This window comes from Oncorhynchus masou, chromosome 5 (genome assembly GCF_036934945.1).
Source record: "Oncorhynchus masou masou isolate Uvic2021 chromosome 5, UVic_Omas_1.1, whole genome shotgun sequence".
Taxonomy (NCBI): Eukaryota; Metazoa; Chordata; class Actinopteri; order Salmoniformes; family Salmonidae; genus Oncorhynchus; species Oncorhynchus masou.
Window position 1 is genome coordinate 27,114,797 of NC_088216.1, and position 19,115 is coordinate 27,133,911.

Below are 19,115 nucleotides of genomic sequence, written 5' to 3' on the forward strand. Positions count from 1 at the left end.
GGGTCAACAGAATGTGGTGCCAGAACAGGTGTCCCCAGTAGGTATCATGTGTGTGGCCTAGTCTGTGGGGCGACAGGCAGCCTAGCGGTTAAGAGTGTTGGGCAAGTAAAGGTTGCTGGTTCGAATCCCTGAGGTGACTACGTGGAAAAATTGGTCACATTTGCCCTTGAGCAAGGCACCTTAACCCTAATTGCTCCTGTAAGTCGCTCTGGATAAGAGCATCTGCTAAAGTAACTAAATGTAAAACAATGTACAGTATGTGTGTGCTCGCATGTGGTGTGTGTGTGTGGTCGAATGATGACTCCTGAAAGCCCCCGTGTGTGTAGTGTAGATCTATAGAGGCCTGGCTATGTTGATGGTGATGTGTTGACCAGGCCACCGCCCTCCACCCCATGATGCTTTATGACCCCCTCAGTGGGGGAGAGGAGTACGAGGAGGAACGGGGACAAATGGCATCACCCATCTCCCTAGGTATATCCTGAGACACATGGAGAAAGCACACACATACTAAAGAAAGCTCACACACACAGTGCCCAGAGAGGACGCTGAGGGGCTGCACTGAACCAACAAGGCATTGCTCATGTGAAAGAGCAGCGTGTCACAACATCAAAGAGACACCATTTCTCTTTCCCATTCAGAGCTCCTAAACCCCACAAGAGCTCACCCACCGCTCCCATTTATCTGGCCTAACACACATGAGCAGTCAGTACAGACAACACATGCTCACTCAGCTAAATGTATTAGAATGGAGGAAAAAGAGGACTACATGTTTCAGCCATAACCTTGACTCCGTTCGACTGGGGGCACTGGTGAGCAACGACATGTAAAGACATGTTTTCTCAGGATTCCTGCTTGAGGTAAACAATCTGTTATCAACAATTCCGTAAAACCTACCCTCCCAATATTATTCACTAATACGTCGGCAGGATTTCCAAAGTTTGTTTGGCTAAAACAATACAACCTATAACATCCTATTACTCTTTAGATCAAAGGCTGGTGGCTTTGTGGAGTAAAATCACTGAGTACTGGGTGTTCCGGTCAACAATGATTGGCAACACCATGAAGCACCAAAGAGGAAACATTTATCATTCCGGACAGGACAACCTGTGTCCCAGAAAAGTGGCGAGGTAAATTGGTTTCCCTCTTTGTTCAAGGATCAAGAGGGGATACAGAGGTAATGAATGGATGGATGGATATCCTGGTCAAAGTATAATATCCCTGGCCAACCCTAATTGTTACCCATAACACAAGTGTTTTCCATTTATTAATGGATTAGTTTTCATGTATTCATTTCCCAGAAGGTAGAATGCGCCAGTGTCACTGCTGAGTTTCCAAGTCTCTCAGGTGACTATGGCACATGAAATAATGACCCATAAGCCAAGTGACGAGGCATGATGAGCACTGCCCTTCCCAACTCAGACCCAGCAGGGGGCTAGACTAGCACTGCACCCTTCCAGGGGGTCTGGGAGACACCGTTTCAATAGGCTGCGGGATTGGAATTGGAATCCAAGCTCAGAGCTCATGTTATTATCCCATGTTATTCCCATGCAGTAGGAAAACAGTTCAGGGGAGATGAAAAGAAAAAAGACCTGTGTTTCTTGATAAGAAAGGATCATCCTTGTTCAAGAGGCAGGGCTTGGCGGTTGTAGGAGTGAAGTCAAAAGAGGAAATAAACAACATCCATTATATTGCATCTGAGTGAAGTAGAGTATTAGTCATGATAACTGACTTGGTTTAGAATCGTGACTCGAAATCTCTTATCTAAGATCCTTTTGCAATACGTGTGCGTGTGTGTGTGTGTGCGTGCGTGCGCGTAGGAGGGAGAGAATAAGTAAATCATGTAATTACTGGTTGGTCCAAGTTCTTTGCAGTGACTTAGTCTTATGTAATGGGGGTCGGCTGTTGATATGTAACACCTTGGCCCTCTGAGCAGAAAGTGTGTCTGTCCTCTCTCCATTATGGCCGGTTAACACTGAACACACGGAGGGAGTCATGGCCATGTGCTGACTGAGTCACAAACTCAGCTGGGAGGTAAATGTCACCATCTCCTGGGGCCCAGCGCTGAAACACACAGTGACACAGCTCAGCATTCCGGAAGCTAACGCTTCAGCACCACTCCTTCTTGTAGCTGTCTAAAACCCCGGTCCTGGAGAACCACACAGGTTGTGTGTTCAGGATTTTGGTCCAACTCAGCACTAATACACCTGGGGCCTGTTCAGGAGGTTGCAACATTATAGTGTTCAGATATAATTTTAAAAAAACAGTAACCTGTAACCATTTTAGAGACAGCCACCAAAACTAGCTGTGTTTAAAGTTCCAGACAGAGGTAAATGAGAAGGTCCTATAAATGTATGAACTCTGCTATGGACAGGTTCTTATGAGACTCAACAGAACTGGCCTGTCAGAGGACAGAGCAACCGGTCTAAAAACCTTCTGTCACACTGAAAGGGGTATTTCTGCCATTGCAGCACATTGGATACCACACACGTGAAGGTGTTGGGTGATTCTGTAGGAACGGCTACACTACATGATGAATTAGCGCTTCTGTTGCTGCACTGATCTCCAGTACTTAACGGGTGAAGTCCAACTGTGAGGTGATTTTGAACTACTTAAGGGTGCTGTACTGCAGCTCCAGTACAGCTCTGAAAAACCAGAGCTTTGAGTGGTGTACAGAGCTTTGGTCTGCATCTGGGTCAGATCTGAACGTCGTCACTTAAACACACTCCGAAAGGAAGCCTTTCCCAGGACAAACTTTTTTGTAGTTGTTTTTTTGTTGTTGAATTTCAGCCCTTTTTCTCCCCAATTTCGTGTTATTCAATTGTTAGTAGCTACTATCTTGTCTCATCGCTACAACTCCTGTACGGGCTCAGGAGAGACGAAGGTTGAAAGTCATGCTTCCACCAGTACACAACCCAACCAAGCCGCACTGCTTCTTAACACAACGCGAATCCAACCCGGAACCAATGTGTCAGAGGAAACACCATGCACCTGGCAACCTTGGTTAGCGTGCACTGCGCCCGGCCCGCCATAGGAGTCGCTGGTGCGCGATGAGACAAGGTTATCCCTACCGGCCAGGCCCTCCCTAACCCGGACAACGCTAGGCCAATTGTGCGTCGCCCCACGGACCTCCCGATCGCGGCCGGTTACAACAGAGCCTGGGCGCGAACCCAGAGTCTCTGGTGGCACAGCTGGAGCTGCAGTACAGCGCCCTTAACCACTCGGGAGGCCCTACCCAGCACGAACTTTGACCCAAACTGATTACACTGGGTCAGCTGGTGTCCAACTCTCTTGAGGCGATAACGAACGAGTCCACTGCGGAATACACTCTACACATTCAGTTGAGACGAAGACTCCCAAAAACATCCTCACACTTGCAAAGCTCTCAAACGCAACCTGCATTTTGATTTCTTTTGGGTCTGTATCAAGTCGGAATGCCATCACTTTAAAACACGAGGAAGGTAGCTCGGTTTCCAGAAAGGAGCCTTTTCCCAGCACGACCTCAACCTCTGACGCAAACCCACGATAAGACTGACGCTCGTATGAGCCTCCTGACGTGCCTTTACATGTCTTCTCGCCGCAGCCCATCACTCCAGTCCAGTGAGACATGTAAGGAGGGAGGGAGAGGTGCCAAAGCTGTCAAAACCAGCCCGTGATGTACTGATATGGCAGAAGGAGAATAGAGCGAGAGAGAGCGAGATCTCGCTCTGATTGTTAGTTGAAAGGTTCTCTTTTCCACCTGGTTATTTCTCAAGCAGTTTTTATCCTCCACAGAGGCATCTCCAAACGTCAGAGAGAGGAAGAGAAGAGAACGCTACAGAGAAGGTGGGAAGAGAGCGAGAGTTAGACATGATGCCAAAGGGAGAGAGAGAGATAGATAGTGAGCATGAGAGAAGGACCTTATCCACCAGAAGAGAGAGAGACTTCTTGTATCCTCTCCTTTGGAACAGGGGATTGTTTGAAAGAGGAAAAGGCTGCGGATCGGCAGAGGTACCTGAGGAGTTATGGGGCACAGGGGAGGCAACTCTGGGGTTTGGATCCAATTATAAACCCACTTCCAGTCTTGGAGAGGGGCAGAGAAGGCAGAGAGAGGAGTGAAACGTGACTCTGGGAGGTGTAGAGTAGGCAGAGAGGAGTGAAACGTGACTATCAGGGGGGTGTAGAGTAGGCAGAGAGAGGAGTGAAACGTGACTATCTGGAGAGGGGCAGAGTAGGCAGAGAGAAGAGTGAAACGTGACTATCTGCGTCACACTGGAAAGAGTTCTAGATGAACTTTGAGCCCCGACGTGCACACACTCACGTTCAGTGAGTGTGCACCATGACACCCTCAGCCTCTACTAGCCCAAAGCCAAACACACTAATTAACCTCTGGAGGACGAGACTCGTGTGTGTGTGTGTGTGTGTGTGTGTGTGTGTGTGTGTGTGTGTGTGTGTCCATTTTGGCCTGGTTAACACTGAGGGAATCATGGCCATGTGCTGACTGAGTCACAATTAGCTGGAGGCAAAGTCATGTGTGCGTTTATACGTCAGCATGTGTGTTTGGAGGGAAAGCGAGAACGTCTGAGTCAGACAAAGACTAGGCAAGAGGGCCAAATCTAAAGTATAGAAAAGTTTGTATCCGTCTTGTTTTCCTGTTATGTGAGCGTGTGAACGTAGTCTCTGTGTAGTTGGGGTAGAGAGAGCTCTAGGTGCTGTAAGCTGCCTTATGTACTTAAAACGAGTGGAATTGCATCTGTACGTCCTTTTATCTGGCATATTTGTATCACTCACAACAAGAACATACTCAAATCCATCCATAAAAAAACAGATCTTTACAAAAGAAAAAGTAGGGCTTTAAATTGGTCCAAACTACACTACTCGCTGAAAGAACAAAAGAAAAGCAATATAAAGTAAAGAAAGCAGAAATGAAAGCGGGAGAGTTACCACAGCAGTACTTACTTCTCAATGAGGTCCAACGTCACTCCTGGCACCAGCTTGGCACTTTTCTGCATGCAAAACCTGGGGGCACAAACAGAGATCCAGTCCAATCAGGGCAGCAAGAAAGCAAACAAAAGTGCTATAAAAATGTTTCATCTGTAAACCGCTGAACGTTTGCAGACAGTATGTGTGGAAGCACTGCCGTGTCAACCACAAAGAAATATGTTTGTTTTCACAGTGAATTTTGTTTTTGCTGTCACAGAAACAATAAGTAACTTTCAATTACATTGCATAAGGTATTTGAACTAGAGAGGTTTAGGTGAGGGTCAGGTCACAAAGGGATACACGCAGGGTACATCCAGGTCTATTTGGACCGCACTGTGACTCACACAGTGAAGAGGGTATTATCGTGCTTGGACAGGCCCGGCTGGTAGCAGGTCCAGTGCGTTCCCAGCAGGGTGATGTTTAAAGGTAGAGGAGAGGCAAGGCACGATATAGCACTGCTGAGGCAGCAAATATAGCAGCTGGGTTGCGATCTTAGATGGGGCTTAGTCATTATTATCAAGGGGAACACAGGTGTGGGGATTGTGTGTGTGTGGGGTGTGTGTGTATTCTGTGAGCATGCACTCGGGCGCGCATGCGTTACACAAATCCAATGCTTGAATTATGCAGAACCTCACCACCAGCTGTCAAAGCACACGTTCTCATCTGGACATTCAAGCATGTACCCAGACAAAGTCCAAACTAACACCGTGTAATAACTCCCCACAACAAACCTCAGGTGGCCATTACATTCAGATCTCCCACTGTTTGTTGTGGTAATTAACTTTTAGGACAGAGGTCAAAGTGGCACACGAGAGTCTTCTCAAACAGGACATGGAACATGAATAGAGACAAGGCCATGTAGACAGAACGAGAGATAGAGAAGCAGGAGGAGACTTCGATCCACAGCCAAAACAAACAAAGAAGAGATGGAGAAGGGTGTCAGAGGACATACTGTACTAGAGAGAGATGTGGAGCAGAGAGAACTTGTGGAGTGGTACTGGGGATCCATGTGACTGTCTGTGCGTAAGTGCTTGGGAGAGAGAGAGAACGAGAGAGAGTGAGGAAGTGTGTGTGTGGGGTCTTGTGTGCGCGACGGCTACCTCTCGGTGGGATCACAAACTAGGTCGTAGAGGGAGGAGAGAAGCTTCTCTGTTGGTCCCCTTGGAGCCGACTGTCTGCGACAGCTCATTACATCCCCCAATCAGTCCTCCACAGACTCCCTCTGTCTCCATCTTTACCTCTATGCGGCTCTCTCCTTCAATTCCAATCTCTGTCCTTCAGTCTCTCTTGCTCCCTCTCCCTAATCATTCTGAATGTGCATGTCTCCCAACTCCCTCAGTCTGCCGTCCACTCCCCCTCTCCATTTGACACGTTTCCCAACCAAGTCCTCATCGTGTACCAAGTTTCCAATTCTCTATATCCCCCTATTTTTTGGCTCTCCTTCACCGTCTGCTTCCCTTCTCCTGTCCTTTTCTCCTTCTATCCTCTAATTCCTTTCCCTCTTCCGTCACCCCGCTCCATCCTTTCCCTCTTCCAGGCTCCATCCTTTCTCTCTTCCGTCTCCCCGCTCCTCCTTTCCATCCTTTCCCTCTTCCCGCCTCCATCCTTTCCCTTTTCCGTCTCCCATCTCCATCCTTTCCCTCTTCCCATCTCCATCCTTTCCCTCTTCCCTCTCCATCCTTTCCCTCTCCATCCTTTCCCTCTCCATCCTTTCCCTCTCCCCGCTCCATCCTTTCCCTCTTCCGTCTTCCCGCTCCATCCTTTCCCTCTTCCCATCTCCATCCTCTCCATCCTTTCCCTCTCCATCCTTTCCCTCTCCATCCTTTCCCTCTCCATCCTTTCCCTCTCCATCCTTTCCCTCTCCATCCTTTCCCTCTCCATCCTTTCCCTCTCCATCCTTTCCCTCCCCCGCTCCATCCTTTCCCTCTCCCCGCTCCATCCTTTCCCTCTCCCCGCTCCATCCTTTCCCTCTCCCCGCTCCATCCTTTCCCTCTTCCGTCTTCCCGCTCCATCCTTTCCCTCTTCCCGCTCCATCCTTTCCCTCTTCCCATCTCCATCCTTTCCCTCTTCCCATCTCCATCCTTTCCCTCTTCCCATCTCCATCCTCTCCATCCTTTCCCTCTCCATCCCTTTCCCTCTCCATCCCTTTCCCTCTCCATCCCTTTCCCTCTCCATACCTTTCCCTCTCCATACCTTTCCCTCTCCATACCTTTCCCTCTCCATACCTTTCCCTCTCCATCCTTTCCCTCTCCATCCTTTCCCTCTCCATCCTTTCCCTCTCCATCCTTTCCCTCTCCATACATTTTCCTCTCCATCCTTTCCCTCTCCATACATTTTCCTCTCCATCCTTTCCCTCTCCATCCTTTCCCTCTCCATCCTTTCCCTCTCCATCCTTTCCCTCTCCATCCTTTCCCTCTCCATCCTTTCCCTCTCCATCCTTTCCCTCCCCCCGCTCCATCCTTTCCCTCTCCCCGCTCCATCCTTGCCCTCTCCCCGCTCCATCCTTGCCCTCTTCCCGCTCCATCCTTGCCCTCTCCCCGCTCCATCCTTTCTTCCTCAGTCTCCCCGCTCCATCCTTTCTTCCTCAGTCTCCCCGCTCCATCCTTTCTTCCTCAGTCTCCCCGCTCCATCCTTTCTTCCTCAGTCTCCCCGCTCCATCCTTTCTTCCTCAGTCTCCCCGCTCCATCCTTTCTTCCTCAGTCTCCCCGCTCCATCCTTTCTTCCTCAGTCTCCCCGCTCCATCCTTTCTTCCTCAGTCTCCCCGCTCCATCCTTTCTTCCTCAGTCTCCCGCTCCATCCTTTCTTCCTCAGTCTCCCCGCTCCATCCTTTCTTCCTCAGTCTCCCCGCTCCATCCTTTCTTCCTCAGTCTCCCGCTCCATCCTTTCTTCCTCAGTCTCCCCGCTCCATCCTTTCTTCCTCAGTCTCCCCGCTCCATCCTTTCTTCCTCAGTCTCCCCGCTCCATCCTTTCTTCCTCAGTCTCCCCGCTCCATCCTTTCTTCCTCAGTCTCCCCGCTCCATCCTTTCTTCCTCAGTCTCCCCGCTCCATCCTTTCTTCCTCAGTCTCCCCGCTCCATCCTTTCTTCCTCAGTCTCCCCGCTCCATCCTTTCTTCCTCAGTCTCCCCGCTCCATCCTTTCTTCCTCAGTCTCTCCGCTCCATCCTTTCTCTCTTCCGTCTCCCCGCTCCATCCTTTCCCTTGCTCTCCCACGTCGATACACTGACATTAGCAGCAATAATTAACAAAACACTATTTAGCTGACTGTTGGCTCCTTGCTATTGCTGTATAATATACTGCTAAAATAAAGGAAACCCCAACATAAAGTGTCTTAATAGGGCATTGGGCCACCACGAGTCAGAACAGCTTCAATGCACCTTGGCATAGAATCTACACGTTTCGGCAACCTTCAGAGGGACACCATTCTTTGACAACAAAAAAATCCATAATTTGGTGTTTTGTTGGTGGTGGAGGAAAGCGCAGTCTTCAAGCGCCGCTCCAGAATCTCACATTAGTGTTCCATTGGGTTGAGATCTGGTGACACCCTTTAAACCCCCTACGCTCCTTTAAGACCCCTCTTTCAAAGTCACTGATCTCTCTTCTTGCCATGGTAGCCAAAATATTGGGCAACTGGGCATTTTTATACATGACCCTAAGAATGATGACATGTTAATTGCTTAATTAACACAGGAATTCCATTTGTGTGGAAGCCTGCTTTCAACATACTTATATCCCTCATTTACTCAAGTGTTTCCTTTATTTTGGCAGTTACCTGTATATAATGTTCTGCTCTGCTGCCCTCAGCTGTGGATTCCTCTTAACCTCTTGAAACTGGGGGCGCAATTTCATTTTTGGATGAAAAACGTTCCTGTTTTAAACAAGATATTTTGTCACAAAAAGATGCTCGACTATGCATATAATTGATAGCTTTGGAAAGAAAACTCTGAATTTTCCAGAACTGCAAAGATATTGTCTGTGGGTGCCCTAGAACGGGAGCTACAGGCAAAACCAAGATGAAACGGCAACCAGGAAACCAGCAGGATTTTTGAGGCTCCGTTTTCCATTGTCTCCTTATATGGCTGCAACTTTCAGGGATGCATGCAACACCATGTGAATGCGAGAGGAATGAGCCTGCCCTTTCTGTCGTTTCCCCAAGGTGTCTGCAGCATTGTGACGTATTTGTAGGCATATCATTGGAAGATTGACCATAAGAGACTACATTTTCCAGGTGAATTTTTGGTTAGTTTCGGTAGCCAAATGTGATGTACAAAACGGAGCGATTTCTCCTACACAAAGATTCTTTCAGGAAAAACTGAACATTTGCTATGTAACTGAGAGTCTCCTCATTGAAAACATCCGAAGCTCTTCAAAAGGTAAATTATTTTATTTATTTGGTTATCTGGTCTTTGTGAAAATGTTGCGTGCTAAATGTTACTCAAAATGCTACGCCAGCTTTGCATACTCTTACACAAATTAGTGAATTGCTATGGTTCAAAAGCATATTTTGAAAATCTGAGATGACAGTGTTGTTAAGAAAAGGCTAAGCTTGAGAGCAGGCGCATTATTTTCATTTTATTTGCGATTTTCAGAAATCGTTAACGTTGCGTTATGCTAATGAGCCTGAGGCTTTATTCACGATCCCGGATCCGGGATAAGGAGATCTACACTATTAGAAGCTAAGTGGTTATTCAGACAGAGAAACAGTCACAGTAGGTTCAGAGCTTACGTCTCAAGGATGTTCAAGGCATAACCTATCTTCATTCATTTCTATGGTTCGAGGGCAGAGCTGTATATGCATATTAATGGTTTTGGTTCAAGGCACTCAGGTTGGAAGAAAATATATGTAATTTCAAAAGGTCTATGCATTGCTATAGAACTTATAAAACGCAGACATGTATTCAGAACGGCGATGTGTTTTAGCACAGGGCCTTCAAGGTAGTCTGAGGCAGTTAAATTATTCTGATGTATTATGAGGTTTTATGGGGTAAAACTTCTTCCTGTGACCATTACATTCCTGTTTAGGTGTGTTGAAACAACGCAGAATGTACAATAGTACCAAAGGGAAATAGAACACGAGGTTAACTTCTCTAGGGTTGCAATTTTGGATGAAAAGCATGCCCAAATTAAACTGTATTCTACTCAGGCCCAGAAGATAGGATATGCATATAATTGGTAGATTTGGATAGAAAACAAAACCAAAACTGTTAAAATAGTGTCTGAATATAACAGAATTGATTTGGCAGGCAAAAACCTGAGGAAAACCAATTCAGGAAGTATCATTTGTTGAATAAAACTGAGGTTTTTGGATATAAAGACATTATCGAACAAAGGGAACATTTATAGAATAAATGAATGTCTTCTGTGTGGAACCATATGAAGATCAAAGGTAAGTGATTCATTTTATCCCTATTTCTGACTTGTGTAACTCTTCTACTTGGCTGGTTACTGTTTGTAATGATTTGTCTGCTGGGCTATGTTCTCAAATAATCATAAGGTATGCTTTCGCCGTAAAGCATTTTTGAAATCTGACACAGTGGTTGGATTCACAAGAAGTTCATCTTTAAACCTATGTAAAATAGTTGCATCTTTCCTGATTTATTATAATGAGTATTTCTGTATTTGACACTCTGCAATCTTTGCAATCTCATTGGATGTTGGCCAGGTGGGACACAAGCTTTGTGTTCACGCTCCAGCGATCGTACAGGAAGTGTGTGTGTGTTACACCCTCCTCACATGTTTCCTCCTTCCCCCTATAGGCTAAGGATATGTGAGAACCGAGAGAATGAGCTGTTTTAGCTTTAAACTAGTGCAAAACATTGGTGTGTGTCATGGGATATCTTGGCAAAAGAAAGGAATCTAAGACAGGATAATGCAGCTCCGTGCTGACGCATTTTCATTCAGAATTTATCAGCGTTTGCCTCTTGAAGGTGTACCGTCATGCAAAGCATCATAGATAATGAGAAGATACTTGAGGTTACTGGAAAGGCTGTCCCAAGTTTTCAAGAGGGAAGCTAAGGTCTCGTGCACACACACACATTTTTGTGCTTTCTTTTCCTGTTATTTGTGTGTGTGACTGAGTATGTCGGTGTGTGCTTGGTGAGAGTGAGACCTTAGCTTCCTAAGCTAAAACACACACACAATGCTCCAGGGGTGGGGTTGGCATGAGTAGAGTGTGCGGAAGCACCAAAGTTCCAGGATATTGAGGCAGTCACCTGTCAAGGTGTTGGCAGCAGAACAGGATTCCTGATTAAAGATTCAGGAATATGGTGCTTCTCAGCTCCTCACAGTCACACGAGGCTGGCTCCTAACTATCTGATACGTATGCTGAGTCCCTCAAGAATCACTATCGTCATTTCCATTCCTTATTTAACCCTCTTCTCCCCTTCTTTCCAAGCTCATCAAATCTTTCTTCTTCTCTCCTCATTTCCTCTCTCCATCCCTCTCCCTTTCTTTTTATCCCTCTCTTGTTCCATCCTCTCTTCTCCTTTCCCCCTCCATTACCATAGCCACCCTCTATCTGAACATCGGGGAAATCCCTTGAAGACAGTGCTCTATCAGAGATGATTTTCTGCTCGAGTGAGCAAGGAAACCCTCTTTCTGCCTCTCTCACTCTTCCTATATTCGTTTTCTCACCTCCCTCTCATTCTCTTCCCTCTGTGCTTTTTTTGTGTTGCAGGTTTGGAATCCGAGGTAAGCCATCACATCTTAGTGAGCCTGCAGGGCTGAATGCGATTAGCTAAGGAGAGAAGCACATGTCTCTTTCAGCATGGAAGGGGGAGAGCGAGCGAGATAGTGGCAGAGTTCACTGCAGTCTCGAGACAGGGATGATAATGGATATTTCTAGCATTGGAAATCATTCTTTGTTATGACCCATCTAATACCTTTACTATAAGACTATAAAATCTTTAAGCAATTTGAGACTTGGCTGTAGAAATATTATCTACTGTTATATTACTTCATCATTAACCTTCATTTAAAAAAATAAGTTAAGTCAAACGAGCCAATTAGGAACAAATGATTAGGTGACCATGATAATATTAGACGTTGGGTTTGAAATTTATCCAAGAGAATATACTTGCACCAAAAGCCAAGAGATGTATAATGAAAGGAAAAAGGAAAACGTACCACTGAGACCCCAATTTAATGTCTTAACCAAAGAATGAAAATTGCAAAGAAATGTGAATTATATGCCTATCAAATGTCTTCCTACCCCAATGGTATTATTGTACGCCAATGCGTCGCATTCACTATAATGGATCCTTTGACCATGAAAAAAAAATTTGACAAAGGAAACATCTACTCCAGTCTCACTTAGCCTCAGAAACTGCGATTTGACGTACCCATTAGCTATATTACACCATTGATAGAAAAAAACGTGAGACTGACATGTCTGTACGTCATGTGTGCGCGTGATAGACCTTGCCAATACTATCGATTAACACTAGAACTGTGCAAGAATTGTCACTGTCTGAACTCCGAACAATGCCAAACACTAAGAGAAAAAACTAAAACATACCCAAATATCCCCTCAAACTACAACACTACTACTTTAGCAGGAGATGAAAAGGGGTAAGCTTTTTCCTGTATATGGGTAAAAAAATAAATACAGATTTTGTAATTGATAAGCACCTAAATTGGAACGCAGTGACTGTACTGTAACATGCTATATGATTTATAGCCCTGTAACATGATTCAGAGCGCTGTATGGTATTTGAATGATAGCTGTTAGAAACTATGCAGAGATTGCACCGCCATTTCCTGGTTGCAAAACTTCAAATGGTTCACCTCATTCAAGTTTACGTGACAAAAAAAGCATGTATAGTGCAGATAATCATTGCGTTACTAATAAACCACTGAAATATATTTTCCATAACCAAAAATATTGCATTTTCTTTCAGCTGTTTGAGGCTGGCGTACAAAACCGAAAGTAAAACCCAAAAATGTCACTTACAAATTGGAAGTATAGATATAGTGCACATAGATCTACCCATTCTTGGACTTGCTTTCAATGAGAATGATGATCTATAACACGCATTTCTATGTAAATTTGGTTGGGTCGCCCGAAGTTAAATATTGCAGCTCTCTCCCAAGTACATTTCCTGCAATTCTATGAATTTTGCTCAAACATAAAACTAACACCGCTAAATTCATTGTTTGGTGAATGTTCAATTCTCCCTGACTGTCTAGCTTTTATTTTGGTAATTGGTAGTTCTCAAAGATGATATTATTTTAAAATATATAGGTCCATTATCTTTGACATACTTTATATCTGGTTTTTGTCATTACGGTTTACACTGAAAGTAAATTTGGTGTCCGAAGGCCATTCATTTAACATAAAAAGATATGCATAGATATAATACTAAATCATTCAACTCTTTCCCTTCTTTTTACCCAGAAATATTTGTGTTGCAAACTATTAAATTAAGGGAGTTATTGAGCTTTAAAGTGTTAAAATGTCCTTCAATGTAACTGTTCGGGGAAAAATTCTATTGACGAAAGTGATTTAAAAATATAAATGAAAACAAATGGCAAGATTGTGTTAGTGTTTGCAACAATATATAGACTGGGCGACATACTGTATCTACAAATTATTTAATAACTTGAATAACTTTTTTCAGGACTTCTGCGCTTCATCAATGTCATTCAGTATAACAAAGGTAAAAAGAATATCACATGATGGTAATCTCTAAAATATTTGATGATTTCACCTTTTCACCCTCTCGTAAACTTTGTAACAAAAATGCCTGTTCGAACAACACAGAAAACACTTTTAATGTTATATATAAATGTTATATATAAAAATCTATATTAAATATGAAAAGGATAATCTTCATAGGTCAAGGTTACTTTATATAGGTGGCCGAGGAACTGCCAGTTAAATATGTTTACGTATGAAATCCATATCACGTTTTTTTCCTTCAGCACAACAAAAGTTGTTATACCACAATGTCACCCGTTATGCTGAAGGACAGTAGCTTTGTTATCCCATGTTTTCACTAGTTTACAACATTTAATCATGCAATTCAAATTTACTTGTATGAATACAATATTATCCTTTTAAAACTATTTTATGGCATTTTAAGGTATTTCAAGGTACATTATCTTTATACTGTAGATGCGGTTGTCTAATAAGGAGAGGGCTGCACGGCACAAACAAAACATTAACGCAGATCCAGTTGCTATGGAGGAAAGACAATCCAGAAGAAAAGCGAGGTATTGTTTTCATGGTTTCAAGTTACTGTCAGCAACAGAATAGGATATAATAGGAAATAAAGCTGGGTGAATAACACATAACATTAAGTTGTACAATACACTGTAGTTAATGTTTTATTGCACTGCAGTTAAGGTATAACTGATGGATTATATTAGTTCATATAATTACACAATTATGGATTAAAAATGGATTATGAATTATATTAGTTAATAGCTGGGGCACTTTATAAAAATCGAGACTGTACAAGTTTGAATTGAAGTAGTCTGATGGGCATTTTATATAGCTATTTTGTATATCTTGACATTGCATTTGTCTACCTGCATTGAATAGAAATTCACCAGTTTGTGAAGCAATGCGTAATTACAACATTAACTAGCATGTAATAATTGTGTAATAATGCAACGCAAAGTGTTGCCGCAGGCACAAATAATAGTAATGTCATCATTATTAACATAAGCAATGAAAAAGTAACAAAACATGTTTGAGAAAGGCAGAGGGAGTGAGTTGATTTAACTTTTATACTTTGATGAAGTATTATCATTGTATAGCCTACTATTAAGAGACTACTTATAACATTTAATGGATGGGAATCCTATTCTGTGCCAGTGTCATAGCTTAAAAACGAAAATGTAATAGTTAGAGAAGGTCATTCCCCGTCATCCACCGATCCATACAATGACACACTGATGCTGAAAAAAAGGGAAACATTTGGATTAAATCAGAGGCGGCGCCGTGGAAAAAATCAAACAAATGAACGTGGTGATAACTTACCTCCAGTATCCACTGAAGGAAACTCTAGAGCAGCACCCTGAACAACTTCCACAAGTACAACATGAACCTGCACCTCCAGAGCTGGAGCAACCATCTGAGTCCTGGACTCCAGAACTAGAGTAATCCCTTGAGCCTCAATCTCAAACACCGAATCAACCACTTGCTTCCTCCACTCCAGAAAAAAATGAAGGGTGTATCAAAGCATTGCAATATAACTGAGAAAGATATCCAGTGTTTCGTGCTGACCTTTAGCAAAACTACAGTTTTTTGCACAATGTTTATGGAATGTTTATTAATGAATGCTTTGTTGGGAATTTTCCATGCTGATTTAATCCTATGTGAATTAAATACCTCATGTGCAAGTTAAACTATGCAAGTTAAAACTACTAAGTATTTGATAACCTGCAAAATCAGCAGTGTTTCCTACTTACAAAGCATGTGGTGGTCTGACATTTTTATCATAGGTACACTTCAACTGAGACACGGAATCTAAAACAAAAATCCAGAAAATCACATTGTATGAAAAAAAAAAAAAAAAGCTTTCCGGGCGTTGTAATTAACGTTTTAATTATTGCTACTTTAACAACTTTATACGTCTTTGACATACATACGAGACACACACACATACATCTGAAGTCGGAAGTTTACATGCACATTAGCCAAGTACATTTAAACTAAGTCTTTCACAATTCCTGACATTTAATCCTCATAACAATTCCCTGTCAGTTAGGATCATCACTTTTTTTAAAGAATGTATATTGTCAGAATAATTTATTTCAGCTTTTATTTCTTTCATCACATTCCCAGTGGGTCAGAAGTTGACATACTCTCAATTAGTATTTGTTAGCATTGCCTTTAAATTGTATAACTTCAGTCAAACGTTTCAGGTTGCCTTCCACAAGCTTCCCACAATAAGTTGGGTGAATTTGGGACCATTCCTCCTGACAGAGCTGGTGTAACTGAGTCAGGTTTGTAGATCTCCTTGTTCGCACACTTTCAGTTCTGCCCGCACATTTCCTATCGGATTCAGGTCAGGGCTTTGTGATGGCCACTCCAATAACTTCAATTTGTTGTCCTTAAGCCATTTTGCCACAACTTTGGGGTCATTGTCCATTTGGAAGACCCATTTGTGACCAAGCTTTAACTTCCTGACTGATGTCTTGAGATGTTGTTTCAATACATCCAATTTCCCACCCTCATGTTGCCATCTATTTTGTGAGGTGCACCAGTCCCTCCTGCAGCAAAGCACCCACACAACATGATGCTGCCACCCCCGTGCTTCACGGTTGGGATGGTGTTCTTCAGCTTGCAAGCCTCCCCCTTTTTCTTCCAAACATAACGATGGTCATTTTGGCCAAACAGTTTTATTTTTGTTTCATCAGACCAGAGGACATTTCTCCAAAAAGTACGATCTTTGTCCCCATGTGCAGTTGCAAACCGTACTCTGGTTTTTTTATGGCGGTTTTGGAGCAGTGGCTTCTTCTTTGCTGAGCGGCCAAGTTATGTCGATATAGGACTCGTTTTACTGTAGATATAAATACTTTTGAACCTGTTTCCTCCAGCATCTTCACAAGGTCCTTTGCTGCTGTTCTGGAATTTATTTGCACTTTTTGCACCAAAGTATGTTCATCACTAGGAGACAAAATGTGTTTCCTTCCTGAGCAGTATGACGGCTGCGCGGTCCCATGGTGTTTATACTTGCGTACTATTGTTTGTACAGATGAACGTGGTACCTTCAGGCGTTTGGAAATTGCTCCCAAGGATGAACCAGAATTGTAGAGATCTACAATTTTTTTCTGACGTCTTGGGCTGATTTCTTATGATTTTCCCATGATGTCAAGCAAAGAGGCACTGAGTTTGATGGTAGGCCTTGAAATACATCCACAGGCGCACCTCCAATTGACTGAAATTATGTCAATTAGCCTATCCGAAGCTTCATGACATAATTTTCTGGAATTTTCCAAGTTTCCAGTCAACTTGGTGTATGTAAACTTCTGACCCACTGGAATTGTTATACAGTGAATTATAAGTTAAATAATCTGTCTGTAAACAATTGTTGGAAGAATGACATGTCATGCACAAAGTAGATGTCCTAACCGACTTGCCAAAACTATAGTTTGTTAACCTGTCGAGCGGAACCCCTCGCCAACAGCCAATGAAATTGCAGGGCGCCAAATACAAAATCAGAAATCTCATAATTCAAATATACAAGTATTAGGCACCATTTTAAAGATACAATTCTCGTTAATCCAGCCACAGTGTCGGATTTCAAAAATGCTTTACAGCGAAAGCTCCACAAATGATTATGCTAGGTCACCAACTCACAGAAAAACCCAGCCCATTTTTCCAGCCAAAAATGAATCACCATTTTCCATGTTACACAATACATGCATGTTTTGTTTGGTAAAGTTCATATTTATATCCAAAAATCTTATTTTACATTGGCATGTTATGTTCAGTTGTTCCAAAACATGGAGTGATATTGCAGAGAGCCACATTAATTCACAGAAATACTCATTATAAATGTTGATGAAAATTAAAGTGTTATGCATAGAAATATAGATAAACTTATATAGCAGCAAAGGGGGGGGGACCAACTCCATATTAATGCCCATGATTTTGGAATGAGATGTTCGACAAGCAGGTGTCCATATACTTTTGGTCATGTAGTGTTGGCTGTATCCTCTTTCAAAATGTAGCAAATGTTGTCATCATTCTTGCTGCTTCCACACACACACCTGCGAGATCAGGTGTGTGTGTGGTCTCAATTTAATAAAGTAGGCAATAGCCTATGCACGGGCGGAGAAGCACGGGGCAGTTATCTTTCCAAGGAAATGTACTTCCTAAATATGATTAGGCTATAGTTTACTACATTCCATAGAAATAAATATTGATCGTCCATATTTCTGTCTGAAAATCTTCACACTCCTAAAAGGTAGGCTAAGGAAGGCACAACTTCATTTCAAAGGAGTGACTGATTTGACAGCCTGCACATGCGCAGTTCAGCGTGAGACGACCGTTAGACCCGACGAGGAGTTTCTGTGCTTATCTAGCCAACGTCACCACGACATCGGAGAAGCAGTCTCTGCGAAATACACTTGATTGATTGAACATGTGAGGTTACACAATGCTTTGCTTCCCCACTGTGAAGTCACCGCAGAGACGGGACAACAGCTAAATTTACATTATACTCCGTGTGTGTTACACCCTCCTCCCATGTTTCCTCCTTCCCCCTATTGACAAAGAAGATGTGAGGACAGAGAGAATGAGTTACTTTGCTGACACATTTTCATTCATAATTGATCAGCGATGTGCCTTTTGAAGATGTACTGTCACTCACAACATCATAGATAATGACAAGAAGCTACTAGAGGTGACAGGAAAGGCTGTCTCAGTTTCCAGGAGGGAAGGGCTCTCTCTCTCACACACACACACTTTCTTTTTCTGTTATGTGTGTGTGTGTGTGTGTGTGTGTGTGTGTGTGTGTGTGTGTGTGTGTGTGTGTGTGTGTGTGTGTGTGTGTGTGTGTGTGTGTTTGCATGTGTGAGAACTTAGCTTCCTTAGAAAAAAAAAAAACACAATGCCCAAGTGGCATGATATTGAGGCAGTCACCTGTCAAGGAGTTGGCAGCAGAACAGGAGTCTTGCTTAAAGATTCAGCAGGAAGATGGTGCTTTTCAGCTCCTCATTGTCACACAAGGCCATGACTGGCTCCTAACCATCTGATAAGCATGCTGAGTCCCTCAAGAATCACTATCCTCATTTCCTTTCCTTATTTAACCCTCTTCTCCCCAAGCTCATCAGATCTTTCTTCTCCTCTCCTCATTTCCTCTCTCCTTCCCTCCTTTCCATCCCCTCTTGTTCCATCCTTTCCTCTCACCATCTCTGCTCTTCTCCTTTCCCCCTCCATTACCATAACCACCCTATATCTGAACATGGGGGAAATCCCTTGAAGACAGTGCTCTATCAGTAATGATTTTCTGCTCTGGTGAGCAAGGAATCTCTCTCCCTCTATATTCGTACTCACTATCTCATCCTTATCTTTCATCATCTTCCCTCGGTGCATTTTATGCAGGTTTGGAAGCCGAGGTAAGCCTGTCTTAGTGAGCTTTCGCATCTTTTTTCTCTCACTGCGACGCTAAATGCAAATAGCTAAGGGGAGAAGCATATGCCTCT

The 19,115-nt window shown here is 43.4% G+C and overlaps 1 protein-coding gene across 8 annotated transcripts in view; it reads right to left on the reverse strand.

Moving 5' to 3' along the window:
- Positions 1 to 19,115, reverse strand: part of LOC135538943 (regulatory-associated protein of mTOR-like) — a 172,203-nt gene that overhangs the window by 66,288 nt on the left and 86,800 nt on the right. For all 8 annotated transcript variants that reach the window (XR_010455515.1, XR_010455512.1, XM_064964850.1 and 5 more), the window contains exon 8: positions 4,936 to 4,995. Coding sequence is in view for 6 of the 8 variants with exons in the window: in XM_064964850.1 (XP_064820922.1) it covers positions 4,936 to 4,995 (60 nt within the window). In the remaining 2 variants the exon portion in view is untranslated. The remainder of the gene's footprint in view (positions 1 to 4,935; positions 4,996 to 19,115) is intronic.